The sequence below is a fragment of the Psittacula echo genome, assembly GCF_963264785.1.
Source record: "Psittacula echo genome assembly, chromosome: 8".
Classification (NCBI taxonomy): domain Eukaryota; kingdom Metazoa; phylum Chordata; class Aves; order Psittaciformes; family Psittacidae; genus Psittacula; species Psittacula echo.
In genome coordinates this window covers 7280166-7304160 of record NC_137744.1, presented here as the reverse complement: position 1 = coordinate 7304160, position 23995 = coordinate 7280166, and the positions used below count along the sequence as shown (strand labels likewise).

Genomic DNA, 23995 nt, shown 5'->3' with positions numbered 1-23995 from the left:
CCACCCGTGGGTTTGGTGTTTGTCTCCACTAACTGCTCCCTGTTTGGAATTCTCACTCTAGGGTGGATAGCGGCGGGATCACCATCACCTCCCTGGCCAGGGCACAGAGGATGGTGAGCAACCAGAGCCGTAGCTTCCAGCTACCATCTGTGAGTGTCCCGCCGCCTCTGGGGACAGACAGCGGCTCTCGGTCCTGCCAGGCCAGCGCTGCTCGCTAGAGGTGAGGTGTGAAGGCTCAGGGGACGGGCAGCGGCTGCGCTAAGAGCCACAGAAGGTGCCTTTGCCGTTCTCTTCCCGCCCGGCCGGGACCACAGCGGCGTTTCCCGTTCCCAGATGTTTCCCGTTCCCAGGCGTTTCCCGTTCCCAGGCTCTGGATGCGGATCCTCCATCCCGCGGGAGGCGCGAGGCCGCCGCTGGGGGGCGCCCGCGCCCCGCTCCTGGCGCCGCCGGCGGCCCTGGCTGAGAGGAGCAGCCGCCATCTTGCCCGTGTGGCAGGCGGAGGGCGGTGGGTGATGTTGGCCGTTGGGGGGTCTGTGGTACGAACATGGCGGTAGCGGTGTGATACCCTCCTCCTCCCCGCCCTGTGTATCTAAACCACAGAGGCAGGTCTGAGTGATGCCTGGTTTTCTCCTGCTACAGGTCTACATATATAGGTAGATATTCACCACCGCTCTTGGGGTGCGGCTGGTCCCCACACATCACACACACCCCTCGTCCTGGCCGTATTGCTTCCGCTTCTTTAGGAGAAGGCTGTGGGAGACCATATGGAAAGCTTTGGGGAAATCAAGGTGGACAATGCCCACGGCTAGCCCCACATCAACCAAGCAGGTTACTCTGTTGTAGAAGATGAGGTTTGTCACGCCTGATTTGCCCTGGGTGAAACATGGTGGCTTTTCTCAGTCAGGTGCTTTATCTGATTTGTAGCCCCCAGAGGGACTGGTTCCATCACCTCCCCAGGCACTGAGGTCAGAGCAGTGTGCCTGTAGCTTCCTGGCTCCTCCTGCTCAAGGCGGTGACTTCTGCCTTCCTCCAGTCTTCTGGGATGTCCCTGATGCCCACAACATCTCAAAGGCAATGGAGAGCGGCACCGCCACGTCAGCAACATCCGCAGGTGCGTACCGCTGGGACCATGCTAGAGCTGTGTATGATATACAGCTATATAAGGGTCTGTCTTCTATAACGTAACATGCTAATTAAAGATGTGTTATATAGCTACATGAGTTGCTTACATGCTCTTTCATATATATATATATATCAAAAACTGTAACATACACGTACACACAGCACTAGCTACAGATAAAGGTGTAGTAAAATATATGGATGGATTGTTTTGTGTTAACAGTTGTAGAAGGGTGTCTCTTCCCCCCATATAGAAGGTGTGTGCATATATAAGAACATTTTAATGTATTATTTTCAATTTTAGCATGTATTTTTAGTATTTTAAGTGTTTTTTATGTATTTATATGGCTAGAAATATATGAAGGGCTCACACATGTATAAAATATAGATAGTATATAGGTTATAGAATATACCATACATTGTATTAGTCACGTTACTCTATATATATCTATATATGTAGTGTAAGATTTATAAAAGGGCCTCTGTGTGTATATATAAAAATACTACATAGCTAGCTAAGGAGGGAGCATTACGCATAAAGGGCTACAGCATGAGAGAGTTATATGGGTGGGTTGCATGTGTGCACACAATAAACTATATAAACAGTAAAAATACATATATATATATATATATACACATATATATATATAAAAAAAGAGAGAGCGTGCCATGGAGAGACTTTGTGTTAACTACAGCTGTATGCCTCTTGCTTTAGTGGGCATGTATATGTATTCATATGTATACTTTGATATACATGGCTGATGTTCCATGGATAGAGCAGGGTTTCTGTCTCCTATCCCCACCTCATGTGTACTCGCATCTATAGATAGAAACTTGTCCATAACTACAGAACACACACTCTGGTGATGTGCTTAAGTTCAGAGTGTGTGTGCTCATGCTCATGTGCCTGCAAACCTTCCCCTCTCCTCCTCCTCTATACAGTATAGAGTACATAGATGGCTATAGCACTATGAACTTGCTGTCTAGAAATACAATAATTATGTAGGATATTGTAATTATTGTGTATAGTTATTTCAAACATTTGTCTATTATCTCCCCATAATGTTCCCTCGCTTTCTCAACCTCTATGTATTATATTTTATAGCTGTATTTATAGATGTGTAATATTGTTACGTAGTTATGCAAATGTAGTTATACGCATATATGTGTTTATACGTATCATACATTAAAATATATGTCCATAAAGAGAACTATATAGTTCTATAAGGGTCTCTGTGTGTGTATATATATATTCTATACATAAAACCACCCTATTTATACACAGAGACCATGTAACTGTAAACCAATCTACGTAGTATATTGTGTATTCTATCAGTACATAAGTAGGTGCTTATACTAATAGATCTATGTATTTCTATACATCTACATATGTATATGTGCATATCTATGTATGCATATAGATATACATAGCTATATAATACATAAATGATGGTATATACTATAAGCAAGAGTATGCTACATAGCTCTAATGATCCCACCGTATTTGTGTGTGTATATATATATATAAAATGTGTATAGAAATAGGTCACCAGGGAGAGTGTATAAGGCTGGCTCATATATATGTCTGTATGCATGTTTATTTATTTATAAAACAGTATATATGCACGAGACTTTTGTTCAGTTATGTAAAGGTATGTGTAATTTTATGTATCACTGTATATTTATATATATGTGCATATATATGTATAGATCTTTTATATCCCTGTATGTGTATATCATACATGGATGTACAGGGCTAGACTGACTGGTCTACATCATCCAGCGACACGTGTGCACTCTCTGGAAGTATCACAGGATGGTTCGGGGTGGATGGGACCACCCCAGGTGATGGAGGCTTGTGGACCTTCAGCCAACCAGTCCTACAGGAAAAGCTGCACCCACGCAATCAATGGTATTTATAACTTTTATTTGCAATACTTTAGGTCCAAGTTTCAAACTGCAATATTTTTACACTCAAGACACAGTCATGCACAATCCATATTTCAATTTTCTATTGCTTCAACCACAATTTAAAATAACTTAATATTGGAAACAAAACCCAAAATCTTAAAAAAAAAAAGATGCTGAGGTCAGTAAGATGGATCCATGCCATCAGCACATTTACAAAGTAAATAACTTAGTTCTCTTTTTAAAAAGATCCGTTACCTCTTGATCCAAAGTTACAGAAGATTTTTCACTACACATTTGTTTTTTGTTTTTAGCTTTTTCTTTTTTTCTGTTTTTTCGTGTTTTTTTTTAAACAGATAACACGTCCTAAAAAAGGAATGTACGGCAAAATGAGATAGATACATTTCTGTTAACGATGACAATGTAGGCTCCTCCTCTCTTTACTTTTGTTTGGATACCCTGAAGAAAAAGAGTAATCTAGCAGACACCAGCGTAGGTGCAAACTGGTTGCTTTGGACTAAACTGGAGTTTTACATTGGTTACATCCTGACCCAGTCAAGAGTTGTGGAATTCTGTTGCAGATCTTCCTGACCCGTGTGCCTGTACCCACGGCAGCTGCAGGACAGACACCACGCTCCTGCACTACAAAAGCTGCCAGTTAATTCCCACATGGGCTTTGGGCTCTGCCCAAGGAGCCGTTCTCATCACTGGGGCCATGGTGTGTGCAGCCCTTTGCTACTCGTTCCCAGCTACAGCAGCAGCCTTCCACTTGCTTACCTGCCAAGGCAGCTCATAAGAGTGGCCCCTGAAGAGCTGAGAAGTTTTTTTTCCCTGTTGCTGTGCTACAGACTGATTTAGCAGCATTGCTTGACGCAAATAGAAACAGCTAGACAAATGCAATTGCCTTTACAGACCTGGAGCGCAAAGGGCTGCTGGGACGTGCGTGTAAGAGATGTGCGTGCTTTCTGGTTGCTGTCCTTCTGACTTGGACATTTTGCATGATGGAGAACAACAACAGGCAGCTCCCTCCCACCCAGGATGTCTCCAGCCCCCATGCTCTGGGTGTTACCAGGACCTGCTCAGGAGGTGACCAGTTCTGCCATCATTGACGCCAACAGCCAAACTCTCACTGACCTCACTAGGAGTAACAGCAGTGCCTGTATCTGATCTCCACGTCTGTGGCTGGGCTGACACACACCCCATGACGCACATACCGTGCAGCAGCAAATGACAAGACTTTAAACCCAACCACCTACCACTACTCCCTGACATCTGCAACAGCATCACATCAGCTTGAGGCACCTAGGAGCCCTCAATGGCCTTCAGATGTCAGGCCCCGAGTTCTTGGAGGTGATGCACTAAGTGAAGGGGATTGGTAACTCCCTCACCAGACCAAGCTTACAGACTGAAAATGCTGCTGTAAGCAGGAGTTCAAAGGGCAGAGAAAAGAGGATCTCAAGTACTCTAAGCCAGTTGCAGAGTCCTGGTTAGCAGCCACCAAGCAGAGGAAGACCAGAGGGCACAAGAAGAGTGACAAAATCAGTCAAGCACAGAGACTGGAAAGAGCAGGACTGTGAAAGGTAACACACTACTTAATTTCTCTCTTTAGGGAAACTCTTCTCTGTTTCAAGCCTTGAAAGGAGTGCAGACGAGATCGGAGGTGACATATGGACAACACTCATGGTCTCAGTTCATTTACTTCCTCCCTCAGTGTTACAGCAAAATGTGCTTAACTGCATTCTTCCAAGTAGTCTCATTTAGCATTAGCAGCTGAGCACTAGTAGCTAAAGTAGCTTTAGGCTGCAAGACCTGGTTAAGAGTCAACTTTCTGATACAACCCATGCTGCTAATATGGAACTAGATGAATCCAGCAGCTGGGATCACAGAATCATGTAGTTTGGAAAGGGCCTTTAAGCTCATCAAGTCCAACCATTAACCCAACACTGCCAAGTTCATTACCACGGGTAGGCTCAGGCCACTGATGGTTTATACACTCAACAACACATGCCAAGGATTACAGCAATCAGCTCTAAACTCATCCAAAGAGAGGATGTGTAAGCAAGATCCTGCAAGTTTCAGCCACAAAAAGAAACTACCCTGTCACAAGGTTTGAAGAATCCTTGAACTGCACATCACACTCAAAGCATCCTTGAGCGGAAAACACAAAGGTGGCCCTTTGCCTGCTTCCTGAAACCTGGAGCTAAAATTAAAGGTATTTATCTGGTCAGGAGAGGGGGAGAAGTAAAGCTGAACACTTACATTTATGGGTCTTCATCAGCTTCCCCATGACCCACCATTAAATTGCTGCACATCTGCACATGACTGAACAACGGTTCACTGGGAAGGTGTGCAGACCACTAACTCCCTAACACCTAGCAAGATGAAGCTGGTGTTCATGTGCATGTCCTGGGTGTCAGGCAAGAGAACACATCTGTCTGTAAGCGCAGGTTACGGAGCATGCCCTGGCTCATTGCTCAGGCCTGGACTAGGACAGATGGGTATTTATATGCTCAGTGTGAGGAATACTCAGTAGCCACACCACTGACCATTATCTGGAACTAACTGCCATACAGACACCAGGAGATGGGGACGTTCCTACAACTAGAGGACAGGAGACAGATAGATACTTACTTCCCTTCTTGTGGTGACTGGAATGTGCTTCATTTTCGGTGACAGGACTGACTGAAAGACCTGCTGACATGCAGCGACTGGCCTCAAACTCAGCACAAACAGCTATAAAAATACTGGGGTTCAGTTGTGTGCAGAGATGGGGAAGAAACACACGTACGTACAGGAGTGCTGGACACAAGTGAGAGTGCTGTAAGATCCACCCTGTGCCGGCTTCCGGGTGTGCATGCAGGAGCTGAATGGAATTCTACATGGAATTCTACATGGCTTTTTCTGAGTGAAGCCACATTGCACCTTTCTTTCAGAAATGAATAAATAAACCACAAATTGCATACTGCAACTATTCTGCTCCAAACAGTAAGCAAACTCTGCTTACAAACCAGTGGACTAGTCAAGCACCATCCTCACTTACACTCAGGATTCCTTCTCTCCGAGCAACTCAGAGCTGCAGTTGGTGCCTGTCTGTAAAGCACTCTGCATCTCACATGCTGGCTCTTGCTCAGCCCCAGGTTTTAACACACTTCCTTCCAGAGCTGTTTGTGGCTCTGGCCATGTGTATCTGAGCTGCTACTCACTCACTCATTCACACACTGTCAGCCTGAGTTTCCACATCAGAACTTGTGTGCCTGAAGGACACTCACCTGCACATGAGCCTGACACCCTCCCCCTCTGCCCAGAGACACCACGAACCCTTCTCAGGAGCTCCAGGAGACTGGGAGAGCAAGCATCCTGATGTGACACCACCACTCAGCTCTGTTCTACCCTCCTCTATTCCTGCACACACTCAAGACAGCTAATCCCTCCAGCCTGTGCATTCCACAGCATGACCAGGATTCACCTCAGGAGCAGCCTGCTGCCAGTTTGGCTCTGACATGGGATGATTATTCCGGTCCCAGGAAGAGGGATGCACCCAGCCCCGGTCTACGGCCACCTGCTGCTACAAGAACCTTCCTCTGGCCTGGGTCTGCGGGTGCCAAGGCTGCTCTGTGCTCTGCAAGGGGTCTGCTGGGGCTCAGCGCCAGGCAGAGCCGGGCCTGCTCTCACATTTCTCCTACAGCTTTGCACCAGACACGCCCTTTCTGAGCACAGTCTGCTCAGAAACCTTTCTGCTTTTTCACTTCAGTAAGACTCGCACCCAGGCAAACAGATTACAATTAGTTATACAAACCAAATTGCCAAGAACCAAAACACTACATATTCACAGTTGAAAACCTGTATCTCAACAGGATGTTTTGTCTGCCCCACTTTTGATGGGTTTTTGGTTGGAAATACAATGCAAGTACCATGACTAGGCAAATACCAGCGAGGGGGCTGTATTCAAAAGGCAGTGCAGTCTGGAGTTTATGAATGAAGGAGAACCTTCTCCAATTCCAACCGTACCAAAAAAACCCTATAAAAGGGACTTTCTGTCTTTAAGAAACAACTGACAATTTAAAAGAGAATGTACAGCTTATTCACAGGGTGAGAAGGAAGGGAATCTTCCAACTGAATTTGCTTTACCTTGGGAATGGTGGAGGCAGCAAAGCATTTTCGGTCATTACCTCTCTGTCTTAAGCCCTGTTTCATCTTAAAAATAAATTAAGGAGCCAGAAAGCAGGAAGAAGACAAATGATAAGTTTTACTCCTCGAGTGACTGGGTTGTTCTCCCTCCTATCTCCATGACTGTGACCGTTGGTGTGTGCATCCATCCTGTCCCGCAGCACAAGAGTTGAGGTTTCACAGAGTCTCTGTTCTCAGTCCTGCTCTGAGCTGGCATGGGAGACCGGCCTGGAGCGCTAGCGGCTGCTGTTCTTAATCGCTTCCTTTGCTGCAATGATCAGAGGAGTCAGGCTGGAGAGAGGCTTGGCTAACTTTAAAAATGGATGCTGCCCAAAGATAAAAAACAACTGTTACTTTCCAAACACAGTTACTCACAGGCTGAAGCAGTTTGTCCTCTGGTTACCGAGAGTTTGCAGAAATAGTACTGCGGGGACCATCTGCACCTGCATCCTCGTGTCCAGGACCTTGCTATCACAGGCAAGCATGGTCCATAATCCTCCTAATCCATTTATCAAGGTGGCTTCAGCTTGCTGGGGTTTTTACCCTGGCAGCACTGTGGGAATGCTGTTTGCTGTCCCAGGGCCTTGTTCCTTTCAGGAAACCTGAAATACTTCCTTAGATTCCTGTTTTCTAAAGACATGGACTATTTCAGTTGCCAAAAAAGATGAGGGGCATAAGCCATTCCCCAGGGAACTACAGAATCTCCCGGAAACTTTTATCCCAATAGAATGTAGGGCCATGTGGTGTTCTGAAGGCCACTAAGGTACAGCTTTCCAGCACCAAGAGCAGGCAGGCAAGTGACAGAGCACTGATGGGCTCAGCTCTACACTACCCTTCCTGTGCTGGCTGGCACCTTCACAGCAGGACTGAATATACTATCAAAATACAAAACAGGGCCATGGAGCACCTCTACTGTGAGGAAAGGCAGAGGGAATTAGGATTGTTCAGCCTGGTAAAAAGGTTCCAGGGAGACCTTACTGGAGCTTTTCAATACTCAAAGGGGGCCTGTGAGAAAGATGGACAGAAACTTCTTAGCAGGGCCTCTTGTGGTAGGACAAGAGGTGATGTTTTTAAACTAGAAGGACAGAGTCAGACTAGATATAAGAAGGAGATTTTTTACAGTGAGGGTGGTGAGACACTGGAGCAGGTTGCCCAGAGAGGTGGTAGATGCCCCATCTCTGGAGACATTCAAGGCCAGCTTGGATGGGTCTCTGGGATACCTGATCTAGCTGAAGATGTCCCTGTTCATGGCAGGGAGTTGGACTAGATGAGCTTAAAAGGTTCCTTCCAACTCCAATCATTCTATGCTTCTACTTCATTTTTTATTTGAAAAGCACTGGAGACTGATAGAGCAGCCTTCCAACCTGAAGGGGGCCTATAAGGATGCTGGGGAGGGACTCTTCCTTAGGGACTGTAGTGACAGGACAAGGGGTAACGGGTTGAAACTTAAACAGGGAAAGTTTAGATTGGATGTAAGGAAGAAATTCTTTACTGTGAGGGTGGTGAGGCACTGGAATGGGTTGCCCAAGAAAGATGTGAATGCTCCATCCCTGGCGGTGTTCAAGGCCAGGTTGGATGGAGCCTTGGGTGCCATGGTTTAGTGTGAGGTGTCCCTACCCCTGGCAGGGGGGTTGGAACTGGATGATCTTAAGGTCTTTTCCAACCCTGACTGTTCTATGATTCTATGCCTTCGAGTTCAGCTTCCAAAAAGCCATCCCACAGTAAAGCTGCGTCACTCCCAGCCACTTGCACTGTACCTGCAGCAGCTCCTTGGCAGACCCTCTCCTGTCCACATCCATCTCCAGGCAGCAGTTCAGAAAGTCTCGGAATACAGCGGAGAGTCGCTCGGGGTTCTGCAGCTCTGGTGTCCCATTGGTAGCTATCAGATACAGCGCCTAGGGAAGAAGGAAACACCAGACTCCACTTTAAGGTCCAGTCTCCAGTGGCAGCTTCTTGCCTGGCAGAAGGCGAGAGAGGATTTTTCTGTACCAACAAAAAAACCCTGATGCAGCCACAGCTACTCCAACAATCCTGCCTTGACAGCTGATTTCATTGCCTGACCTAGTTAGTACGAACTACATCAGCAAAAGCACATTTTGCTCCTCTAAGTACTGACACTAGCTTTACAGGCTATTTTAAAGAGTGAATTTGGTTCAACTATGTAATTTCAAAGGATTATTACATAAAAATGTGTCTCTGCAGTGCTCACTGGTCCCTACAGCACAGCTTCCATGGAACAAAAGCTAGTCAAGATTTTCTTGTTCTGCTCTTAATAAAAATGGTAACCGGATGAAAAAGAAGTACATCCATCAGCTTCTTCCTTGGGTAAAGAAACAGAAACATTTGGAACCTCATTTTCAACACACACACACATTAAGTTGCATCACAAATATGAAGAAAATGTGTAACTGGGCAGACAGGGGCCACCGGCAACTACATCCTTCAGCAGTCTCCAAATTCCAGGTAAGCTTACATGGTAAAAGAAAAACTTACTGGTCTAAGCAGAGAAATTAGTAATTCCATTCCTATGGCAGCCCTGTGCTAATTTGGATATCCAAGTAAACATATTAATGATGTCCCTATTCCAGAAATTGTCAGGGAAGAACTGGGAGGTTTTGACAGCTTGGTTACTGGAAGCTCAGGGCTGGTGGCATGGAGAAAGCGGACTATGAAAGAAATATGTTAACTAAGTATTTCAGCAAAAAACGGGCAAGAGGCAGAACAGACCATGTTGCCTTTGAGCTGCAATCTTCACGTTCCAGGTAAGCTTCCAGTGAGAAGAACTGGGGGCAGTTTATCTCTCAAAACTGCGTTTAGAAAGGTGCTGGGGTTTTGGTGGGGTGGTTTGGTTGGTTGTGTGGTTTGGTGGTTTTACTTTGGTTTGGGTTTTAAAGGTAAGATTAGATCTACTATCCATATTTCATGTTTTCAGGGTCATTTTCACAGACAGAAGAGCTGGAACAACTTAAAACCCCAAATAAAATGTTACCTGAATATTGGGAGTATTTGGTGAGTCCTCTGTGAATTCCCTTCCATAATGTGCATAAGCATCCACCTGCTCATCTGTGCACACAGGCCTATCCAAACGCTTGGAATTTCCAGCCTTTCTCCTCCTCAACAGCATCTAGCCTAATCTAAGCTTAAGTTTCATAGGCAAAGCCACAGATGCTCACTTCCATGAGTGCTCATGAATTTGAGCAAGTCCTCCTGATATTCCACTGCCCAGGAATTACAATGTAGTTTTGCAAAACACAGGGGGAGCATTATCCAGCATGGTTCACTTGTAACCACGGTCTAACATGCTGAGAAGCTGGAGAGATCAGTTCATTCTGGCTTTGCAAGATGTTACTTAGAAACACAAGACAAATAATTTTGAACTAGTTAAACTCACAGAATACGTTTCAAATACACAGCAATAAGAATAGAAATAAGCCCAGGAGTCTTCCATAGAAATGTCTGCATGATAATGACAGCTCTGTATGACTGGCATTTAAATAGACCGTAACTAAATTGACTTTGTTATCCTCTTAAGTACAGAGGAAGATTTCCAAGCCTGAAAAGGCAAATGAACTATCCTGGAGTAAAAACAATAAAAGGAAGTTTCTTTACTTTTCCCACAACATTCATGTCACAACATCACTCTGATCCTGCTGTCCATCTGCAGCTGACCCAAGCTGGAGTGCTGTCCTCGCTACACTTAAATTGTGCTGCTTGAGGGATGTTACTTCTCCTGTGGTAAAGGAGCACCAATGTCAACCTTGGAGATTTTATTCCAGCCACATTCACCTGACTGTGAAAGAGGAGTGCCAGGACAAATGGAGCTCTTTTTAGTTGCTTGTTTCTCCACAGCACATGAATCACAAGGAAGAGTCACCTTTAGCTTGCAACTGCACCTTTTAAATACTTCTCGAACAATAGAGAAAGGTCTACAAGAAGCTGAAGAGCCTTCTTATGTATCTTTTGGTTTCCTATGATATAGCCAGCAAAGAAAAACAAGAGCAGTACAAAGGAAATGAGTGTTTGCAGTAGCTGCAAAGGGGCAATAAGCTCATTGATTTGTTTAACATACCAAGAAACAAGAAAGGATTTGGCACACAATTATAGCTGCAGTCTGTGAAAACGATATCCTAAAGTTATCTAGGCCACCCAGATACATGGCAGAACAATATACAGATGATTTAGAAGCCTGAAACTGTAGAAGATCCAAAGCATTTGGAAAATATGCTCCAGTTTTGAAGGAAATGGATGTGCTGTGGTTAATAAATGAAAAAGCAAACAGAAATGCTGAGGGTTTGGGTTTTTTAAATTGGAACTGGGGAGGTCCAACCTACATTTCAAAGGATATTTATCACACCAGTGTTTGTCCCTCAAGCCCCAGGCATATGTCTGATGGAAGGAAATCACAGTGAGAAAAAACAAATACCATCACAGAAATATCCAGGACACTCATGGCTGGAAAACGGTTCATTTCTGTGAGGCTGGAAAGAACCTGAGGAACATGGGACACATCTGCTCTACACACAGAAACACAAATGTGTTTGCATCCAGACTGCTGTTAACAATATAATTAAGGATCTTTTATTGCCCTTATAATTTATTCATGTATTTAGTGTCAGTAACTGAAGCTCCTGCGTGCCTTCCATTATTAAAACAATCATTCATAGAAATGAAAGAGCATCCTTTTGTTTGCAGGTTTTGCAGAATTCCCTGAATGTGGTCTACATGTGCCTATTAAACCAACCACCACTGTGTGCCAGCAGCTAAACAACTCAGCTATAAAAACAGGTCTTGCTTATAATCTCTCCTGTTTGGATACAGCTGAAACCTCTCACTGAATCCTCTGTTCCGTGTACAATAGTGGATGGATCTTGTCCCTGTTGGGGTTGATTTACCTTAATAAAACTACCTGACAACTGGGGAACTTCAGGCAGTCCATCACAAGCTCTTCACTGTTCCTAGCTCAGGGGCAGCAACCTCTGCAGAAGAGTCCAGAAGCTAATACAGATGGTACTGACTTGAGATGCCCGATTTTAATGTACTGCTATTTTCCTCAGACACCTGAAGGTGCCTTGCAGCAGTAAGTGTTCAAACTGATCTTAACCTCAGCAGGAGATGAGCCATGTATGGAGAAAAACAGCATCTCAAATAATCTGGCTAAAGGCAGGAAGAGCTGAATAGGAATTTGGTCAGGTAAGAAATTCAGTTATCTTTCTCACCTGGGGCTTCTCCAGGAGCCTTCATCAAATCTGAGGTTAGGGAAGCTGGGAATTCCCAGCATCCACACCAGTAATGCTAATTCTCCTCACGTGCATTTGCTGCCTTATACAAGGCAAATGCATTTTTTTGCAAGGGTCTTTCATGGAAGCAAATGAACTATGGGGTTCTCTTTTTGCAGGAAAAGTCGTTTTAAGGAATTAGGATAAAAGGGAACACTTCAAAACATTAAAATTACATCAGTTTACTGCAAATATCCGTGCTAAAATGTACTTTTAGAAATGCATTTGGTAATGAATAATTCTGGCATTCCTATAACCAGTGACACTTCGGGGAAGGCTCAGGTAAGCCATCTGCTCTACCCACAGAGACCGCTGAAATGCTCTTCAGGAAAGTTCCCCAACTGGAGAAACTTGGTGCTGAGCAATTCTTAGCATTCAGGTACAGCTCAGAGTTCAAAAACCAGGTGAGAAATTTCAAGCACCACTGAAGGCAAAAATGGCACATTTCTGAACTGACTACAGCTCCCTTCTCTTTTGAGGTTCTCCCACTGATGTAACCAAAACTACTGGATATGCTGGTACGTTCCAGTGACATTTTTAGAAGCTCCTGGTGGAGCTGATGGGACTAGGATTCTGTCTCATGGATACAAAATGTGGGACAGATTAGAAAGAGCGGTATCCGGTTTTATTTGTGCCTTACCCTGAGAGGATTTTCATTAAGGTATGGAGGTTCTCCTTCCACCATTTCTATTGCCATGATCCCAAGAGACCAGATGTCTACTTTGGGGCCGTATGCTTTTCTCGTCACCACTTCTGGTGCCATCCAGTAAGGAGTTCCGACCATTGTGCTCCGTTTACTCTGCTCAGGGGTGATCTGAGCGCAGAAACCAAAATCAGCTGATGGGAAAAACACGTATTGTTAAAGCCAGGTTGAAGCAAAAGAAATCCTCACTACATGCCTGAGAACACGCTGCTGAATCTCTCTGGGAAAGGAGCCATGCCCTGTTCAGTCAGAGCTGCAGCCAAGGAAACACTGAACTGGCCATTTAAAGAAGCCCCTCAAATTTCACGCAGTGGCTTTGATTCACTTGAGGCTGTAGATTGTAACTCCCTCCCTCTGAAAAGCACACACACAAAGCAAAGCTACTCTTAACACCTTTTTCCCTTCTATACCTCTCTGCATGTTGGAAGTGTGCTCTTAGCTTGCAGCAGTAGTTAATGCACTACCACAGGCATCACTTTAGGGTAACTGGCAGTCAGTCAAAAGCAGCCCCACACCACACCATGGGACTGCTGCACCTGGCCAAGAATACCTACTCAATTTGACAGAGCCGTCCATTCCGAGAAGAATATTGTCACTTTTGATGTCTCTGTGAATCACTTGGTTCGAATGAAGGAAGTCCAGCGCTTGCAGGCACTGACAGACAAAAAAGAAACATGAGGGTGAAAATTAATGACCTGATTTCATCACACAAGAAAGGAAATGGCTCCAAAAGATTGAATTTCTAGATGAATTGTGAGTAATGGCAGAATATTGTGCTGTCAAGAGGAACACTGTGCTGTGTCAACTGTCTGAGTAATAACTTTCTAAATGAAGGCACATTAGCTTTTGAAAGGGAAATGTCAATTATTGCTAGCGACTATCCCCTGCAAGCACAGAGAGAATGTCTGCTGCTGCAGTGAACGTGCTGTCCCCATCCACATGAAAAACTGTTTGCCAAAGAGAAGTAGTCTCTTCCTTTGGTATGAAGTGGATCACTTCCAGGTTGGAGGTTGCATGACAAAGGTTTCATTGTTAGGCTCTACAGCAGATTTGGAAATAGCATGTTACTAATGTTTCAGAAGCAAACACCATTTTGGGAGGAATGCTCTCCTTTTAAGCTGAGGCCTGTGATAAATGAGCCTCTATTTTTCTTTGCTGTTGTTTTAAAACTCTGCCACCAGCATGTTTGCTTTTACAGGCAAGGAATGCAGTAGAGACGTGCTCCAGGCAAATGTTTAAAGAGGCAAAGTTGAGAATGGAACTAAAAAAGAGATAGTACAGTAACAGTATATGAGTATAATAACAGAGTATCGTAAGTGCAGTGATACTGGCAGGCAGTTCGCTTAAGTTGTTCTTTCTTCTCCCTATTACTAAAGCAACACAGAAACAAAGCTCTGAACAAGGTATCACTCATGTTCTTACCATCTGTTTGGAAGTACCATCCTGTGGGAGTAAATGGAAGCACATGTGGGATTCCTTACCTCCCTACACACAGCTGCTATCTGTCCTTCATCCATGCATGTCTCTGTAACCACATCGGTTAAAGAGCCGCCAGCCAAGTACTCCATAACCACCCAGAGCTCATCACCCACCAGGTAGCTGGAAGAAGAACACAGCAGCACTGAGATGAATGTGCAAAGCTGAGTTACCTTATGCAAAAGACTACAGCTGAGCTGTGTTTCCAGCTCACTCCTGCTAGGCTATACAGTACTTAGAAGCTGCGCAGTTTAAATCAGAAAGCACATTAAGTGAGAAATAAGATGTCTTAGATGGCAAGCAAGTGAAAAAATGCAGTTTGGCAATGGCACAGATAAATCTTGCACCAGGACATATCACATCATCTGGCTCATCATCTTAACACACAAATTCCATGATTAACTCCAGGAACAAGGCAGCACAGCTTTCAAAGCTGTCCATGGTAGGAGGGTGTGTACCACTGAGGACAGAAATTGGTCAGCACTCTGGAAAACCTTACATAAAATACATTCAGAAACAGGAAAAGCAGTTTAAAAACTGGCAAATTACATGTTTCTGGAAACAAGAACCCAGTCTTCCTGGCATCCACAGCCATGGAAAATAGTGGGAATAGCCCAAGGAAAATCATTTCTAAGATGATTTATCAGCACTTATCATAAGACACAGAAAACATTATCAACTTTAAAAAAAACCAGCAAACCAAAGCCACCCAACAAAGCAACTTGGAGGCAGTGAAAGTTGAGGCTGTTGTTTTATTAAGATCCAGCTGATCCAGGTTTCTGAGAAGTCTTCAAACTAAAGATGCCAGAAGAGATTAATGCAGACAAAGTGCAATCTCCTCCCACACATTGTGTATTAGATAAACGATAAAGAGATCAATTTGCTGCCAGCATCCAAAAGGGGTTTTTCATGTTTGCCTTGCACTATATAAATGAACATGCACTTGATAATGCCATTGTCTAATACCATTTACTTACCTGTCTAAATAGTTAACAATATTGGGGTTCTTATTTTCCCTCATGACCAGGATTTCATTAATAATTAGTTCCTTTTTGGGCTGCTGTTGGAGATTCATTTGCTTTATGGCCACCTAAAATGACATTGAAAACCATTAACTTGAGTAGTCTGTTGCACGAGGTCAGAATGAACATGGAGAGAGCAGTTTTGGAATGACGTAGCAGAGCTGTGCCAAACTTTCTTGCCATATGGCGTAAGAGCTTAGGAACTTACAGTACAACACCCTGTTTCTCTGCGGCCTGCGTGTTACAGGACACGTGGCCATACACATTTTGCCTCATAAAAAGGGTCTTTAAACTCTTAACCACCAGTCTCTTAACACCACTCTCTGGACCTACACTCTCAAACAGCCTTAGTTTATCACCACTATTGTTATTCATACACATTTTGCAAGCAGGAAACGATTTTGCTACTGTGAAAATATCTAAACCCAGCAGGTAATACTTCTGCAAGTCCATGATTTTTGATCATTGTGTCAGCTACTGCTGCGACACTTGACTGCACACACAAAACACACGCACACTCGTATAAAATGCCACACTAAAAAGATCACTAAGGGTACCCCACAGCCAGTCGCAGTACTTCCCAACTTGTTCCATTTGGGGTTTGCAATTCTAAAGAACATTCTTCAACACAGTTTAGATTTTCAAATACTTTCTGGATCAAAAAAAATTTAATCCATTCTATGGCATTTTACAGATAACCCCAGGGTTATAAGCAGGGCTTAGGGCTCTTAGGTCCCTTGTAGACTCTATCTAAGAGCAGTTACAAAGTGCAGCACTGCAGGTAGATGAGAAACTACCAGGAAGATCCAAATGTACTAATGACAGCCAGAAATGGTAAATCAGAAATCTTAAGCTGTAATACCAAGGAGCAATAGGATTCTCAAAGACACCATTTATTACCAATATGATCCATTCTGCTCTGAACCACTGCAGCCATCCTGCCTTTGCCTCATCCTGTCCCCTCTGCCCAGTCCCATCTCTCCCCTCATCTCCACTTGAGCTTTTCCTCCTGGCCTCCCTCCTGAGCCCAGCTCTGCCAGCCCCATCCCTCTGGGCTCAGCCCAACTTCCCTCCCTGGCACCCAGCTCAGCTCCAGCCAAGACTCTGCAAACACACCCTCGCCAGGGCTCCCAGCACCTCCTGCCCAGCACACACCTCATGGGGAGATGTGGCCTTCTGGCTACGCTAAGTACATCTGGCCCCCACTTCCCTGTGACCAGTTCATGGGCTGTAAAGGGCTGTCACTGCCACTGGACCTAAATATGGCTGGATGGTTTAGGAGAGATCTTTGCTCTTGATACACATCTTCTCATTTGTCAGCGTGTGCGTGTCAGCCAGCGTCAGTATAATCAGAACACAAAACTGTGTGCTGAACATGATCTCTCCTGAATTAGTCTCACATTATACTTTGAAGGCAAAATACATAATGGAAAAAATGCTAAATAACATTGCTGCCTGAACCTGTGATTAAGATAAACTAGGACTGAAGGCTGGCAGCCTCCATCAGCTAGCTGATGCATTAGTGTATTTAGGAATTAAGACAGAGCTACTGTGTCCTTCTCTGAAAGATACCACTTCCTCCCTGCATTCTTTCTGGCTGTGAATAAGGACAAAGTCTGTCTGAAATTACGCTATGTAATGAACCTGTTCACTCCTCACAGCAACAGGAGAACCTGTGGCCACCCTGTTTGTTCTCCTGAAGCCTCACCTTATGACAGAGCTTTAGATTTTATCATTTGCATTGCTAACCCATCTACGGCCAGGTCCAAAGGTAGATTTTATGCTGTAAATGTAGTATGCAGTAAAATGTAGTATATAAGTAAAAAACATAATTCTATTACAACTGGCCTTAAAAGCTATGGGTGAAGCATCTCTCTTGATGCTTCACCCAAGCAGAGAGCACCAAGGCCCTTACAGCTTACAGAGGGAGGAGGACACCCCCAAGGGATTTGCAGGCACCTTTTCAGGCCTTAGTCAACACCTCAGTGTAATCATTGCTGGGAAGTCGATGGCCATGGTAAGTGTTCAGCTACTGAGGCACAGAAACACATTCCCCTTAAAGAGCTTCCACTGAAAAGCTGAAGATGGCAGATGATGTATTTTGCCAACTGACACTAGTCCGTGCTTCGGAGGAACAGCCTTAGCAGAAGCTGTGTTTTGCAGGCTGACACTATCTGTGCTTCAGAGGTATTTATATCTTTGCAGTAAAGATGTACTGGCACCCAAAAGCCCCATCCACAGTTTGTACCAGAGGGGAAAGCCCCAAATATCTGCAAAATCTGCTGGGGCTGCTGGCACGTACCTCTTGTCCTGTGGCGATGTCAATTGCTGTATAAACAGTTCCCGATGCCCTAGAAACAAAACAGCAGCAAAGAAAGGAGAAACAGTTTAGTCCCTATGGGTGAACACAAGCCCAGATCTCTGCTGCCTGTAGTGTTTATAAATAAAAACACCTTTGTTCCTTCAGCCAGCAGCTCTCTGCAATGCAGAGTACCCAGGATAAAACTATGTCCAACATGAAGAAAAAGGGCTCGTGCAAACCTCAAACTAAACTATTATAGCTCAAAACTGAAGGTGGGCTGTGTACAAACCATGGAAAATGATTTATGTTTATTCTTTTTCCATTTTCACCAGTTTTGCTTTGGTTTGGGGTTTCTCCTCCCCTTTTTTTGTTGCTGTGGGTTACACAAAGGAAACAATTCTCCAGCCGTCCTGTGAGGTCACAGCTACAGCAGGTTAAGGGATATACTGTTTTACACACAAATGGAGACCTACTCAAAACAAAGCATCCCCAGACAGCTTCTCTGTGTGTCAAGAGCCATCAGCAGCTGCTTCCATTACCAGACACGTGAAGGACTCTTCATGGTGCTGATGTTTTGCTCCATGGCGGACACCAGTTGTGTTGCAGAGCCATCAGCAGTAACTGGTGTGCTCACCTGCAGACTAGACAGCATGGGGGTTTGTTTGCCATCTGCCTCTTGCTGAAAGAGGTTCTTCCCTTGTAACCATGTGAAGGGCTGGAAAAGGCACCATCGCAGGAAATCCTTTTGGGTGTAAAAGCAACTTGGGGCTTGCAAACCCTAATGGGGTTTCCTTCTGGGCTAAACCACAGTTTTACACTGCCATCATTTAAGTCCATATCTACATGGGCAGTGAGGCCAGGGTGGGAATTCTTGGAACATGCATCCGACAAGTGTCCCACTGACTGAAAACGCCAACATCAGTTTGCTTATTCTGACATGATCCCTGGCCTGTTTACCTGCAGGCTGAAATACTTGTGAAGCATTGTAATTCAACAGGCACAGAGATGTGTGCGTTGAGAACAATGTTCTCATTGGGCATGCTACGTATTCTTTTAATATAAATGCAAATGCATTTTCCTATGACTAATTGTCGAGATTAATCCAATTTGTTTTCATAAAAAGCCAACATCATTTATTCAGACTCGCTAACGCTGTGCTGTGCTCCTCAGCAAAGTCCTATCAGGGTTCATTTAAAAACAGCTATTTAAATTAGGATGCTTTAGCTCTGCTCCAGGCCATCTGTGAGGAGCTGAGATAAAGGTGAGTAATTTAAGTAAAGCTCTGAATTAATTGCAAGGGCTCTGCAATTGTGTGTTACCAACTTTTCTTCTAAGCAACTGCAATTCCTGATCTGTATCTAACTTTTAAAAGCTTCTGTAGTATCTTGGACTTAACGCAGTTAGGCAAGTACCAGGGCCCACAATTAGATCTGTGTCACTGTGATGCAGTGCAGTACAAGTTAACAAACCAGCCTGAACCCAGGCTGCTCTTGGCTCCATACTCATTTGTCTTTCTAGCAAGAGCTAACACTGCTTGAGCAAACACAGCATCTTTATCAAGCACAAGTTAACCAAGTTTCCTCCGGTGTCAGCAGCATGTTAAGTCCTCAGCTGGAGACTGATGACAAACCAGAAACTCAGCAATGAAGCTGACCTGTTCTTCAGCACAGACCTTCTGACTACTGTTCACTGCAGAGTGACTGTAAAGCCACCAAACTGTTCATTAACTTACCCGCTCTATGAGGCCATGAGGTGCTACATGCTGGACAAGCTGCTTTTCCTTACGTACAAAGTTGCTCTCTGCCTGCAGTCTGAGCAGCCATGTCTCTTGCTGCCTTGCAGTGCTCTTAGCAGCAGCTACTAAAAGACAACCCACTTTCAACACTATTCGTGCCTTTGACATAACTATACACATACATTGCAAGGGTGGGCAGGAACTGGCACCTGCATCACTAAGCACATCAGCTGATCTCTACCCAGCCCTGCTGACCCTAGCCATGCAGCAGCCTGGTTCCTCCTGATCATCCTGTTGGATTACCTTTGTGATGACTTTTTTCTTTAGGATAAACGATGCAGATATAATCCCGATCACTGACCATGTTTGGAGCCTGCCTGATTTCATGCTTGATGTGACACCAGCAAAATACCTAGCCCATGTTTTTGTGTAAGTAACTGAGACTGGACTTACCCTTGGCCAATTTTCTCAAATCGAGTGTATTTCTTCTTAGGATCTCCCACACTCACAATGCTCCCTGAAAGAAACAAAGATGCTCACTTAAAATGAAGACACCACCTTCCAGCAGATCAGACCTGCAGCTCCACTGTCTGGGGTTGTGAACTGTTCGTAGTCAGTTGGATAACACCACCACAGGCACAGATGGCCTCCACAAAGACTGATTTCCTACAGTCCTTTGAAGAGTTAGCCCTCAGGAGAGTAAGAACATGGAGAAACATTCACAAGAGCGCTGTCAGAAAAGAACAGGTACCAATGCAAGTGTTTGTTGACTATAAACATTTATGAGAGCTGGAACAACAAAGTTTTTATGGATAAATACTGTGTGTGATTCAACAGAAGGTTTAATAGTTCAGAAGATTAAATGCACCTTGTGTTCTGCAATCAATTTTTATCATCAGGTGCCATTTTCAGAACAGGAAGAATACTGCAAAGTGTTTCCAGGAGGGGATCTTCTCAACCTCTCAGCAGTTTGCCATAAGAATGCCTTTGTGTTTTTAAAGAAGATTATGTTATAATCAATAATTATGGGGCTTTAGGAACTATGAAGCTCACCATTTATTACCAGGTTCTGAAGAAGACCTTCTCCGTGCCATGTTAAGAATCCCACTGCCTGTCTTCAACCTGACTCAGATCAGTAACTCACATTTGACTTGCACTCTCAGCACCACCCACACACGGATCTTCCCAAGCAAACACAGCCATGACAGATACCAAGAACTCCTGAGGCACCAGCATTACACACACAGCTGCACAGAGGAGCTGCTGTAACGTGAGGAGTGCAGGTGCTGTGGCTCATGAAAGCAAAGCCAGGCCAGACGGGGTGCTGCCGCCTCCCGGCAGCTCTGTGCTGGAGCAGCGGGAAGACAGAGCTGGCCTGTCCAGCACCAGGCGTGCAACACTGCAGGTCCATCGGCATCATGGAGCTCGTGTGCCCCTGAAAGCTGGAATTAAAGCACTCACTGCTCTGTCCTTATCAAATGTGAGAGAGAAAATCTGATAAACTCAAATCTGAGGGAATAATTGCAAAAACAATATTATGTTTTCTGGTCTGGTGGTTTCCTACATCAAGTACAAACGATGAAGCCTAAGGTAATGGCTCAATGAGAGTGACTTCTAAAGATTTAACTTGGAAGGTACATCACTGAAATACCTTAAGAAGATTAATTAAGGAGGAAAGACTTCCAGTGTGTTGCAGCATATTTTGTTTGACTGATCTGGCACTATTCCTGTATCACACACACTTATTTGTCCACTTGTGCATCCGAAACAAAACTAGGTGATGCCCATTCACTATAAGTAGTAACAAATACCTCTCTCCCCACCGTCCAGGCCATTTCTCTGGAGCAGAGGGCTTTAGCATCCAAATGGGCATCTGACTGGATGCCTGGCCAGAAACACTGCCTGCCAGCATAGCACGAAGACAGGACATCAGCACCATCTGGTACACTCCCTGCTAAAAGAACATTGCTGGCCTTGGCAAGATCCCTAACAGGAGCTGTGGGAGAAGAGGTTTCCTTTGCCGCACGGCACTCACTCCTCTTCCCTGGCACTGCAGGAGCACCAGGAGTGCTCATTGTGGCACATCCCCAGGAGACTCTGCAGTACTGACACAAACACAGCCTGTGCTGGGCTGGACAACAGGAAAACAACACTGTGCTGCCAGCGTCAGCCTAGGTGCTATTTTCAGCTGGTTAATGCAGTGGGTTTCTATCCGAACAGATACCAGAAGTTCAAGGAAGTTCGTGTTAGTAAAGAATAAAGAACAAGACTGCATAATAAGCATTTTGAAACAGAATTTCCCAAGTTTGCCCCCAATTTTGCAGGTCAGAATTCTGGAGTTTTTCCTCAAAGCTGGAGTAGTTGCTTCACAAGTTAGTTGTTTGTACTGGTTTCCTGTGCTTAAGTCAATGCACATTCTAATACGACAGCACTAAAATCAACAAAGTGACTGGTACATGGCTGCAGTTCAGAGCAGCACTCCCTATTCTGGACAAAAGATCCACATATCAGCTATTTCGACGTCTTTAAGCACTTTCCTTTATCAAGTCCTAAATTAAGTGGATGAGAAGCAGAATTGGGCCACTTCTGTTTTATAATTACCGTGGGACGTAGTCATGATTTCATTACAGGCAGAATTCTGTTTGATCTTATCTCAGTATTACAGGCTTTGCTCCCCAGTAAAACTTGCAATGAAAGTGGTTCTAAAAAAACCAGGGTTATTTCAAGCAGAACAGAATTATGAAAGCAACCAACTGAAGATAAAAGAGGGCAGAGGGCATCTCCTTGAAAGTATAAAATCAACCGTGGGGGAAGCAGGCAGGTGGAGAAGTCATGAGAGTTAAAACAAACCAAAACAGAAAAAAAAACCCAACCACCACATATGCTTATCAGCCCAGGACTGCAACAAAAAAGCATCACCCCTGTTCCCAGATAGCTTCATGAAAGCACAAAAAGATTTTCATTGTCCACATCACAATTTGCCCAAGGCAGAGCTTCAGACCTTGCTCACTTGGTATCAAATTCATAAGGAAGAAAAACCATGAAAGCATGTAACATTCCAAAGATATAACCCACAATAACTCCAGGGCTCAGTCCTAATCTGGCTGACACAGATGCTTGAGCAATGACAGGCACACTTGCATTCATGTACGCAGGGTACCTGCAGATCTCATGGTGGAAGCCTGCTTCAAACAGTTATCCTCAGCTGCAGAAGCTGTAATTCCTCCCTTTATAAGCTGACATACCTGCAGGTAACTTATCTGCTCTGGAATTTATTTCATTGTGCCCTCAAATAAATCTACTGAGCTTACCCTTGGATACTCCCTAACAGCAGAAAGATTCAGTTCTTTATAGTCCTGTCAACCTGCTAAGGGTGCAAAAAACTCTACACAAGCAGCTGAAATCTCATAGCTAAGGAGAGCTTCAGCCTCTGCAGCCAGAGCAGCCATCAGTGGCAGGGGCAGGCATGACAGAACAGTTCGCGTAGCACAAGCACAAGCATTGACAGCCACTAGGAAGAAGCAACAGCCAGACTGCACCCCTTTACAAACAGCTGCCCCCATTAAAGACAGATCATTACTGGCTTTGAGATCAAACACAAGGAGGCATAGATCAATCCACTTTTTGTCCTAACAGTTAATGGTAGACACAGAGTAAACTGGGCTACATTACGAACCCAACAATTTATCATCTGGGAGCATAGCACCGGCAGCTATTATGTGCAAACAGCAGAGTAAATTGGTTGTACTGCAGAATCACAAAGGGCTTGATGTGTTTTCCTAGAGCAGGATCTGCACAGGGGTTTGGGGCCAATGGTGAGGATTCTGACAGTATTAACTGGCTGGGAATTAGCTGTGACAAAGTGCCATGTATGTGAGGAATATACACAGTGAATGTGCTGGAGACTGGCTCCTGAGAAATGCTTGCAGTGCAGTTTCACCCGATCACGGCACACAGATGTATCTCCGATACATCTTTATAAGCACATAGCTAAGAAATAAAATAAGGATTGTTATAAAAGTTGTTTTTCTTTTGAGTACATTAAAACCACCTCTTCCTCTCTATCCATGGTATCAGCTTCAAAAGAGTTCTGACAGAAACACAGGATTCTTATAACTCTGATATACTAGTAAAAGTAGTAAAAACAATCATAAGAACGACACCAATAGAATATCTGGGGCAGGAGAGCTCCTTGAGGCTAAAGGATCAGCTGTGTGCTCTGGCTGCCTACTGGTACAAGAAGCCCCGCAACACAAACAAATAAACCCAACAGATCTCTGCAAAGCA

General features: G+C 44.5%; 1 protein-coding gene across 6 annotated transcripts in view; it reads right to left on the bottom strand.

Annotated features, from left to right (window-relative positions):
• Positions 1 to 1039: 1039 nt before the first annotated feature.
• Positions 1040 to 23995, bottom strand: part of PAK3 (p21 (RAC1) activated kinase 3) — a 247338-nt gene continuing 224382 nt past the window's right edge. For 4 of the 6 annotated variants that reach the window (XM_080624605.1, XM_080624607.1, XM_080624606.1 and 1 more), the window contains 8 exons: positions 20162 to 20225; positions 17974 to 18022; positions 15627 to 15739; positions 14655 to 14772; positions 13728 to 13827; positions 13111 to 13307; positions 8952 to 9089; positions 4369 to 7520 (listed from right to left, as the gene is read on the bottom strand). In XM_080624605.1, coding sequence (XP_080480731.1) covers positions 7431 to 7520; positions 8952 to 9089; positions 13111 to 13307; positions 13728 to 13827; positions 14655 to 14772; positions 15627 to 15739; positions 17974 to 18022; positions 20162 to 20225 — 869 coding nt within the window. In that variant the 3' untranslated portion in view covers positions 4369 to 7430. Of the gene's footprint in view, positions 1139 to 4368; positions 7521 to 7707; positions 7825 to 8951; positions 9090 to 13110; positions 13308 to 13727; positions 13828 to 14654; positions 14773 to 15626; positions 15740 to 17973; positions 18023 to 20161; positions 20226 to 23995 lie in introns of those variants that run through there. The other 2 variants (XM_080624610.1, XM_080624609.1) reach the window with 2 other exon arrangements.